Source organism: Aegilops tauschii, chromosome 5, assembly GCF_002575655.3.
Source record: "Aegilops tauschii subsp. strangulata cultivar AL8/78 chromosome 5, Aet v6.0, whole genome shotgun sequence".
Taxonomy (NCBI): Eukaryota; Viridiplantae; Streptophyta; class Magnoliopsida; order Poales; family Poaceae; genus Aegilops; species Aegilops tauschii.
The window spans coordinates 122,910,267-122,920,969 of NC_053039.3; the positions used below are offsets into that span (position 1 = coordinate 122,910,267).

Here is a 10,703-nt window from a genome sequence, read left to right on the forward strand (position 1 = left end):
CCGGGCACGCACCACCGCCGCCACGCGCCGCCGGCCGACCCCCACCACCAGATCCGGCTGGATCCAGCAGGGGGCCGACCGCGCGCCACCTCCCGCGCGACCGCCCCGCCGCGCGCGAGACCCAGGGCGCCGGCGCGGCGCCACCAGCCGGTCGCCCCGCGAGCCCGCCGCCAAGCTGCTGAACCCCGCGAAGTCCAGCGCCGCAGCTCGAGGAGGCCGCCCCGCGCCGGCGTCCCACGAGCAGGGGGAGAAGGGCCCCGCCGCCGCCGCGCCCACCGGGCTTTGCCCGACGGAGGCTGCAGCAGCTAAGGTTCCCCCCCGACGCGCGCGGGCACGCCACGGGGGGTGGGGGAGGAGGGGGGGGAGGGGGGAGCGGGGCGAGCTTGGAGGCGCTCGCCCGGCGGCCTGCGGCGGCGGAAGCAGGCGAGAAGGCCGGCGACGGCGGGGGTGGGAACCCTAGCGGGGGAGCGGGCTTACTTCGTGACCTTGTGGGGTCATAGTCTGCCTTTTATTTCGTCACATCTAGGCAAAAGAGTAATTTTTATCTTGTATATGCTCAACCAGGCACAATCAAAAAATATGCAAGCAACCAAACGCGTTATTAATTCAGTCGAATGCGTATTTCGATTGCCGAAAAAAAAGCGTACTACTATTTCGATTAGCAGTTCAACAAGTTGTGCGTGTGTGCATCCCGGCCAAGAAAAAAAAGTTCAAGTTGTGCGTCTTTCGGTCGACTCACCGAATCCCCCGCTTCCTTCCTTCCCTCCGGCTCGCGCGCTCCGAGAATCCGACGACGAGACCACCGACGCGCTCGCGTCCTCTGCGTGACACCATCCACCTCGGCACGCGTCACTGACATGCGGGACGAGAACGAAGCTCCGATCCACCTGTCAGTGGATCATCTTGACTCTCAGCGTGTAAGCCTAGCGCGTGCGTTGCCTTTTATCCCTGGCCCGCATGGCGGTGGCCGCACGGGCCCCAATGATATACGCTCACGTAGTCCCGCTCCCTCCGGGCCCTCTCGCCAGACATCCCACCAAGACAGACGCGTGGGACAAGTCCTCCCCCCCCTCTCCCCCTCTCCTGTTCCCCTCTCCCGTCGCCGGCGACCTCGACGGCGGCGTCTCCGGCGACCCAGGCGCCGGCTACGCCTCCCCATTCATCCGATCGATAGATATCTGGGGCCTGGGACCTCTTGCCCCCTCCCCAGAACCACCGCGCCTCTTCGCTCTGTTCACACCCTCGTCGTCTAGTGGTCCAAGGAGCCAATCCCCAGCGGGCACGAAGCTCCTGCGCCGGGTGCTCGCGCCCCAGATCCAGCGATCCTCCTGCCATCGCGGCCGCCATGGACGACTTCCAGGGCATCCTGGCCCGCGACTTCGGCCTCCGCCCTAAGGGGAAGGCTGCGCCCATGTCGGCCGCCCGCGCCGCGCCGTCCTCTGGATCCGCCTGGGACAGCACCAGATCCGCCGCGCCATCCGCCCCCTCCTACGACGACCTCTTCGGGGCCCCGTCCTCTGCGCCGCCGCCCAAGCCCACGCAGCCGACCTCCATCGACTCCATCTTCGACTCCTTCGCGGAGCCCTCTGCGTCCGCCGCGCCGCCCAAGCCGAAGCACTCGTCCATGCCCGTGTTCGATAAGCCAGTCTACGACGACGATATCTTTGACGGGGTCCCCGGTGTGAAGAGCTCCTCGGTGCGCTACGACGACGTCTTTGCGGGCAACCATGCGCCGGCCCCTGCAGACGACGACCTGCTCGCTGGTTTCGGAACCAAGTCAGAGGCTAGGGAGGTGCCGGAAGATAAGTGGAAGCCCGGGCCAGCAGCCGCCTCAGCGGGGTTTGATGATTTGTTTGCGGGGATTGGCAGGAGCAGCCCGGTGAAGCAAAGGTAGGTGCTTTTATCTGCAATTTTTTCGATATAAAGGACGGTACATTATCTCTGTGTGGAACATAGGAATGTATGTTGTTATAGTAGTCTTGAGACAGATCAACCCAAAGCTTTTGTTGGTACTCGCCTAATGGGAAACGGGAGGATCATGTAGAAGTTATCGAGCTGGGCAAATTATGCAGTCATATGCGCATATCTACCGAATGTTGCGTTGAGTAGAATCTGTAACTTGCCAATATGTAATAGGTTTGCATTGGTATTACACAGGTTCAGTCAGGAATGCATTTATGGTCTGTTTTAGAGCTCTGCTGCGCTGATTCACTTGGGCCTGCATCATCCCTACATGCATTATGTTAGGTTAGCTGTAGGTAATTTGGATAGATCTTAGACCAGTCTGTACATGTTCTAGCTGCATGTCTTAGGCGCCTATGCAACACAAGTTTGATCAAATTGAGATTATGTTTTGGTACATTGTATTTTTCGTGCTTTCTAATGCATGATAGTTTCTTTTTAATTTAGTAGAATCAGTTGACATTGATGAACTTTAAATTTGTAAGGGGCAGATTATACGGAAAATATTGGAGCACAGTGCAGCGGCTTATGATTTGAGGGGTGTGCCAACTTCGATTGAGCAAATTATAATAGAAGTTGGTAAAATTATTTGGAGTTTGGTTTGCCTAATGAAACAGATTATTATAAATGATCTGATGTATGTAAAGCTGAACGATTTAGTAATTTTTAATTATATTGCAAAGCTCCCTGATCAGTTTGCACTTTGCATCATGTTGTTCGTAACAGATGCAAGTTATCCACAAGTAGGCAAAAAGCCAACCACTTTTTCCCCTCGTTTTGCCATTCAGATTAAATACCAACTAATGTGAATTCTGTTACATTGGTACATGGATTTGTGAGGCCTATCCGTACTTTGTGCGAGTTCACTTTGATTTTTGAGCTTTCAGAGAAAAAATAGGAAATTTGATTTGATTCAATTTATTAATGCAATTTCAAATGGGTTATGCAACAAAGTTGACGAGGTTATGAACTTGTTGCCTGTTATGTTACATGGATCTCTTGTGATTAGGCAAAAACTACATTGATCAAAGATTTTCGTTATTTTCCACCTTTTTTACTTCGATAGATGTTTACTTCCTTACAAATGGATCCAGTTTGTAACGTTCTCATTTTTACGATCTCAGGCAAACTGCTGGTGCTAAAGAAAAGAAGGTGCCTACATCTCAGCCAGCTAGCATGGCAAGCGACCCTTTTGTTTCTTTTGAAACAACTTCTACTTCAGCCCGTCAATCCTCTGGGATATTCTCGGATCCCTTGGATGAATTGGGTAGGCATTCAAAATCTCAAGTAAAAACTGCTGCTGACAGTGGTCTATTTGAGGATTCTAGCGCATTCAATCAGGTCCCCAAATCAGAACCTTTGTTTACCACAAATTTGAGTGATGACTCTAAAGGTAGCAACGGATCAACCAAGGTCCGAGACTCGAGCCCTGTGCAAAATTTTCCGAAAAGAAAGTCAGCCCAACAACCTTCTGTGGAGGACTTCGAAAATATTTTTCCACAGTCACAGTCTGCCAAATATTCTGATGTTCATGTTGATAGTGGTGCTCCAGGTTCCGAGAAATACAGTGGGAATGGTATGGATGACCGGTCACCAAGATCAGATGAGTCTGAGGATGAGATATGGCTTACAGTTTCTGAGATTCCCCTCTTCACACAGCCAACGAGTGCCCCACCACCTTCAAGACCACCACCATCTCTTGCAATTAAGCAAAAACCGCATGGATCAAGAGCAAAACGAAGGGATGATGATTATCTGCGGCACTCCACCCAAAACTACAACCATAACAAAAGTTCTTCGATGGATGAATTAGAAGAATTTGCCATGGGCAAACCTCAGAAATCAGCTTATGACAATGCAAATCCTTTTTATGAGGATGAATCTGAGCGGAATTCATCGGCGGCGGCATCTGCAGCTGCTATGAAGGAAGCCATGGACAAAGCTGAGGCTAAGTTCAAGCATGCTAAGGAAGTACGAGAGAGAGAACGTGATGCAAAGCTTAGAAATAGGGAACAACAGGAACAGGATGATGAAGCAAGGTCGTATGCACAGGATCGGGAAGAGAGAGAGAGGCAGGAGAAACTAGACAGGGAGAAAGAGATGAGACAAAGGGTGGAAAAGGAGAGAGAACAAAGAAGACTTGAAGAAGCGAGGGAGCTTGAGCAACAGAGAGAAAGAGGGAGGGGTAGGCAAGCTGTGGAGAGGGCTACAAAGGAGGCACGGGAAAGAGCAGCTATCGAAGCACGTGCAAAAGCAGAGAGGGAAGCACGCCTACGTAATGAGAGGGCTGCTGTGCAAAGAGCTCAGCAGGAAGCTCGTGAGAGAGCTGCAGTGGATGCTAGAGACCGAGCTGATAGGGCTGCTGCTGAAGCTAAGGAGAAGGCTGCTGCTCAAACCAGGGAGAGGGCTACAGCAGAAAGAGCTGCTGTTGAGAGAGTTCAACAAGATGCAAAGAGAAGAGCTGACCGAGCAGCAGTGGAAAAGGCTGCAGCTGAGGTTCGGGAAAGGCAAGCTGCTGAGGCTCGAGAGAGGCACGCTGCTTCTGCAGCGGCAGCAGCGGCAAGAGAAAAACAGAGTAAACCAGATGACCTTGAGTCCTTTTTTGGTATGGGTGCCCGAGCAAACAGTGCACCTAAGCAAAGGGCTCCAACAGTGGTGATTACAACAATCTTCATGCAATAGTTGTTTTTATGGTAATATTTTGCTAGTGTTTTTCTAATTGTGGAAATTTCAGGATCCTACGTTTAATGCTCAAAGTCAAAGTAGAGCGTCAGCAACCTCTGCTTCAGCATCATCTATGCGGAAGGCATCATCTACAACAAATTTTACGGATGACCTATCCGCGATATTTGGAGGAGGTACTAATTATCCGTAACAGGAGTACTATTTTGAAGTTTGCCAGTTATAAATCTTCATTTGATTGGTTTATGTTCTTTTAGCTCCCGTGCCATCTGATGAGTTTCAAGCAGTTGAAGGAGAGAGTGAAGAGAGAAGACGTGCTAGGTTGGAGCGGCATCAACGGACCCGTGAACGAGCGGTATGTTGATATAATTCCAATAAGGATTGCTCTCTGCCAAAATTTGTTGCTGTTCATAGTTGATTGTACATTTTCTCTATGATGGTGGAATTGCGATGCATGCATAAATGTTTGAATCGTAGCTGATTTTTAACTTTACTACGTATGCAGGCAAAAGCTCTGGCTGAGAAGAATGAACGGGACATGAATGTTCAAAGAGAGCAGGCAGAAAGAGATGTAAGTACTCTGTCATGACACATGAGCCAATTTTTCTTCTTTTGGCCTCTAGTAAACAGCACGTAATACAGTCTCCATATATTTTTATACACTATGGCAGTTGCCTGTCAGTGAAGTGTGTTATTGTCCCATTAGATGCTTGTTATTGGCTGCTAATGGCTATCTCCTTACTTCTAATTGTGATGTCTGTTAATTCCAGAGAATTTCGGAAAGTTTAGACTTTGAGATTAAGCGATGGGCTGCTGGAAAAGAAGGCAATTTGCGGGCACTGCTATCAACTATGCAATATGTGAGTCCTTGAACTGCTAAAATTTGAGGCAATTCTTAGTTATTTCTGTCAATTCTCTGTTCATTCTATTCTTCTTTTAAACAGAAGCTACATATGTGCTTTTGCATTGTCTACTCGAATATATTATTTTGTCGTTCAATTTCTTAATGTGGTTATTTATCCTGTAAGTTTGCAATACGTTATGGTCAACACATAGTTTCTCTTGTCTAAATTTTGTTCCGAGGGTATTTGTTTGAGCATTCAGATTCCTGCAATCCAAGTCTTAACTGCATGTTTCACTAAACTATTTTTTTGCTGAACTGACCAAGTGACCAGTCATGGCATTGTATAGTTTTGATTATTTGCTGATGCTTAAATGTACTGTATTCCCAGTGTGTCCTCATTGACTTAGGCTTTTGCATGAACTGGCTGGTGCATGCAACTCCACTCATCTCCTCATTTGGCCACCAATGGTCTCCGCCAAAAACCATCGCTTGGTTGGTTGTCTTCTTTCCTCACTCTGTGAAAAACTCAGACAAGCCCAGTTGACTATTTTTCCTCCATTAATAATTTTCATGCCAATCTTTGTTCCACTTTCCAACACCTTGGTGCACAAGTTTTCTCCTTTCTGGATTCATGATATCTCATCATGGGTGGAGGCTGCACATGGGCTGGAACAGAGAGTAGTGCACTGCTGACCCTGATTCCGAACTCCTGAGCAAACCTATCCTCTGCATACTTGTTGCTGGGAACCATCTCATATTAGGGACTACTCTGCTGCGGACATCAATAGTGCTCTAGGTATATCGGCCACTTATTTATCATTAAGCTTCTTAGAGTATATTCCCATGACAATCTTGCACGCTTCCACAGGCAAATTTGCATACTGAGAATTAGCGTGGAAGATTGTACAAGGGCAAAGGTATTCTAAGAAGCTTAATGATAAACATGCGATAAGCATACAAAGAGCAAACTTGTCATTGTCCTCTGTTAGGAGCATAGCATCTCTGTGAGATGGTTTTCCAATAAGCAGAGCATAGATTTGCTCAGTAGTCTGGAATCAGAATCACCAGTGAACGAGTCTCTGTTCCACTTTCCATCTCCTGTGCAGCCAACACTCGTGGTGAGATATCATGAATCTGAAAGGGATAAAACTTGTGTGCCAAAAGGTGGACAGCGGAGCATGATTAATAGAGGAACTGTGGTCAACTGGGCTTATTTCACGAATGCGTCTAAGAAGATGACCAGTGAGGCGGTGGCCTGAGATGAGATGGCAGAGGTCTGATCCCAGAGGTGTGCAGCCAGATGAGGGCATGACCGTGCCCCCCATCTCGGGGGGCTAGAATGGTTCGGTCATTGTGTGCCGGTGCATGGGCGGAGAGGATGTACCCCGAGGAAGACACAAGCGCCCAATGATGCAGAGGCATCGGTTCAATTCACCGGCTGGCGCAACTGTTTGATATGGCAGAAGCATTCTGCACGTAGATAATGACAGAGGGCAGCAGTGGAGGCACATATCCGTTAGCCAAGAGGAGGGTGGTCCACGGGAAGGAGTGGGTAAGGAGGGGTGGGTGGAGAGCGCTCGCAGCTGGAACCTGGAAGAGGTATATAATAGGCAGCTGGGGTTGTGGTGGCTGGGAAGAGAACAAAGAGAACGTAGGCTCTGATACCATAGAGTTGCATGCACCGATCAGTTAGCCGGAAAGCCTAATACCAATTGCAGTACATATCTTAAAATCATTTTGGTAAATGTGCTGCAATACCATCTTTGTAGCAACAATGTGATCTGCATTTCATATTTGCTGATTAAACTATAATTTTTCCCAAGAATGTGTTAAAACAGCAACAAAGTATAATACCTTTCATGCCACATATAAAACAATTAAAATCCTTTGCTGTGAGCTGTACTTGAAATACAGCCATATAGATGATGTGGATGCAATCTCTCTCTCTCTCTCTCTTCCACCTGAAACATGTTTGTGGTTATGTTCTCTGCTGTTGTTATAGCTGTGTTCGAGCTTCTTTCAAACAATAACTCTTTGCTATCAACAGTCAAAGCATACACTACTAATTATGCACATGGAATTGCATTATAGGATAAGCCAGAAAAGTTGTGTTTTTCCCGGTGGTGATCCATGTATTATTTCTAAACAGGTACTTTGGCCAGAATGTGGATGGCAGCCTGTATCCCTAACAGATCTGATCACTGCTGCTGCGGTTAAAAAGGTGTACAGAAAGGCAACTTTGTGCATCCATCCTGATAAGGTGCAACAAAAGGGTGCAAATCTACAGCAGAAATATATCGCCGAGAAGGTTTTTGATCTTCTTAAGGTTTGTTAACTTATCTGTTTCACACCAGTATGATGCTTTCTTTAGCTCAGGATGTGTACATTAAAGCTGCATATACTAGACGAAAACCCTGCATGTTGCTGAATCCTATATATAGTATCTAAATATTGTGTAGAATATTTATTCAATCTTTGCGATTTATACTATGTGAGAAATTTCTATTAACCCTCCTCTCTACATGCCAAGATTGAATCAATCACAAAGATTGAATAAGTATACATTTTTATTAATCTTTGTGATACACCAGAGCAGAAATAACCTTTGACGTTCCCCAACATTTTTATTAACCCTTCTCTCTACATGCATTAAACAGGAGGCCTGGAACAAATTTAACTCTGAAGAGCTCTTCTAGACATTACTATGAGGACCATCTTCACCTGCGTGAGGTACTCGAGGAGAAGTCCGCCCACCGCTCATCATCACCTGCTTTGACTGCTTGAGGTGCTCAAGGAGGAACGTCCAAGCTGGAGCGGCCGGTCATGCCATCAGGGGAAACAATGAAGTGATCAAGTGAAAGCCCCACCCGCCATTATTTGTTATTGTATTGCTGTTTGCTTACTGCATCCATCTTCTTCCTTCCACCTTGTGCATGTGTTGATTCGACGACTATTCACAGCTGCTACATGCCAGCGGGCCTTCAACCAGTAGGTGTATATTAGCGTCCTTTTTGCTCGGTTGATGGTGGGTTGTGTGTAGCAGCGGAGCGGGATCGGTGTTGTGATTTTTGGGGTCCAATGTGCTTCATTTTACTTTGGGAAGGCCAATGTTATATGGATTCATGGCTTGTCACCTGTTTGTTGCCATGGCCACTGTCATACGTTATGTTGTGCTGTTTATTGGGAACTGCTAGTGATTTTTTTCCCTGTGATTCTGTATAAAGTTGATCTGGAATTTTGGGTAGCTGGTTTGCCCTGTTTACCGAGCAGGCGTTTGGTTTCCTTGTTCCTCGGAATTGGTTCAAATTGCCCTATGTAGCTGAGTAAATATGCCACGATCCACCAGCTGTCATCAGAAATAAACAAATGCAAAGTGATACATATACATAGTAGTACTACTTGTTTATCAGTCAGAAATTGTTCCCACACTTAAATATTGTTAGAGTAAAACAAGATTGAAAGCGAAAGGACAATCAGTCCTGGTTTCCATTGATTCTCAACTATATATACATCTGGAAGAGGTGGAAAGAAGAGGTGTCTGTTCAGAGACATCCCTCCAGAACACGTGCTTGTTGGCAATAGAAAGAGAGAAGAGATATGACTGTTCGAGGTTGGACACACCCCTTTGCTAATGACTATTCATTAATTAGCATGTGCTAATTAATCTACTAATTAATTCCTAACACCCCCTTGTACAACACCGCTCCTTGAACGTTTCATCATTGAAAACTTCTTGTACATAGATCTTCCATCTTGAGAAATCTTCCGTATAATCTTGAGAGTCTCCCCCAAAAACCATGTGGGAAAAATATGAGGAGAATAGAGCAGATATGTTGCTAAAACTCCTTTAGACCCAATGGGAAAAATAATAAGGAGAAAAAGTGCAACATATAATAATTATTGTCTCCGTGATAACTCATATGAGAAAGCCTTTGAGAAAGGAGAAAACTCATTGGTGAGTTTGGAGAACAATACATATGCTTTGTATACTTTCCTTTAAAAACCCAAGTGGGGAAAAATAGAAAGTATTGCATATGTCGCATCGTTAAAACCTTTTATGAGAAACTTTGAGGGAAAGCTCATAAGGAAAAAGAGTGCGATCTGATATATCATCGAAAACTCCTTTAAAACCCAGTGGGAAAAAAATATAAGGAGAAAATGATATGACATATCATAATAATTGTCTCTTTTAACTCGATATGAGAAAATCCATAGAGTTTAGAGGACAATAAATATGTCGTGTATACTTTCCTAAAAACCCCGGTGGGGAAAACAGAAAGTATGACATATGATCTCATGTTGATATTACCTTATTAAAAACCTTGATGAGAACCTATAAAAGTAAACTCATAAAGGGAAAAAGAGTATAATATGATGCTTTGAATAGGAGTAATTCAGGAAGATACTCCCCCTGATACTTGCAAATCCTGAAGTCGTTGAATACCAATTCCATGAACATGTTTCTGAAATGTTCAAGTTGGTAGAGACTTCATAGACAAATTAATGAGGTTGTCACGTGATTTGATTTGCAAGATGAGCACTATAGTGATATTGCTTACTATGTAACCCGTTTGCATCTAGACAACACAAGCAACATTATCTTTGAGATAATGGTTGGTGGATGTAGCCACAAGGTCTGTTTCGAAGTCCTTCATGGGATGGCTACCACACCTAGCTGGAACACAAAGCTTGTCTATGATCTAGCATAGTAGGGATCTGACCAATGGATCCAATGATATTGGTGTCCAGATTTCTCTGAAACTGAAAGGCTCGGACAAAATGTTTGATGCCTTGGAGATATCGAAAGATATTCTTGACTCCCAACCAATTGTGTTTGGTGGGTCCAATGGCACAAGGATATGGAACTTTGTGTCCCAATATCTCATTCCCATCAACTCATGATTTTAATGGATCTTTCTCTACGTCTAGAGAATGAAGCCATGTGAGTTATGGATGTATAAGATTTGTCCACAATGAATTTCTCCAATATATTTTGGATATAGACATCATAGTGTACCATAATGTATGAGTGAAGGTGCTCGAGGTTTTACCCAATCCTTCATCTCAAAACCCGCCATTAATATGATCATGTGCTTCGTCATTGCAGGAGTAATCCCTGTGTATGACACACATGCATGGGTAATCATCATTATAGGAGTAATCCTTGTGTATAAGGAACTCACTATGTCGGTTGTACCAAAATGTACCGACAACA

The 10,703-nt window shown here is 45.8% G+C and overlaps 1 protein-coding gene across 1 annotated transcript; it reads left to right on the forward strand.

Annotated features, from left to right (window-relative positions):
- Positions 1 to 971: 971 nt before the first annotated feature.
- On the forward strand, positions 972 to 8,732 carry LOC109786628 (auxilin-related protein 2). The gene is made up of 8 exons (XM_020345205.4): positions 972 to 1,890; positions 3,087 to 4,617; positions 4,697 to 4,820; positions 4,902 to 4,999; positions 5,150 to 5,215; positions 5,415 to 5,504; positions 7,638 to 7,814; positions 8,146 to 8,732. The coding sequence occupies exons 1-8, from the start codon at positions 1,346 to 1,348 to the stop codon at positions 8,182 to 8,184; spliced, it is 2,670 nt and encodes an 889-aa protein (XP_020200794.1). The 5' UTR covers positions 972 to 1,345; the 3' UTR covers positions 8,185 to 8,732.
- The last annotated feature ends 1,971 nt before the right edge of the window (positions 8,733 to 10,703 follow it).

Bases quoted from the DNA above. Each gene is read 5' to 3' on its own strand.
- LOC109786628 (XM_020345205.4), top strand. From the start codon at position 1,346: ATGGACGACTTCCAGGGCATCCTGGCCCGCGACTTCGGCCTCCGCCCT. The intron at 1,891-3,086 runs GTAGGTGCTTTT...TTACGATCTCAG, and splicing joins AGCAGCCCGGTGAAGCAAAG to GCAAACTGCTGGTGCTAAAG. The intron at 4,821-4,901 runs GTACTAATTATC...ATGTTCTTTTAG, and splicing joins ATCCGCGATATTTGGAGGAG to CTCCCGTGCCATCTGATGAG.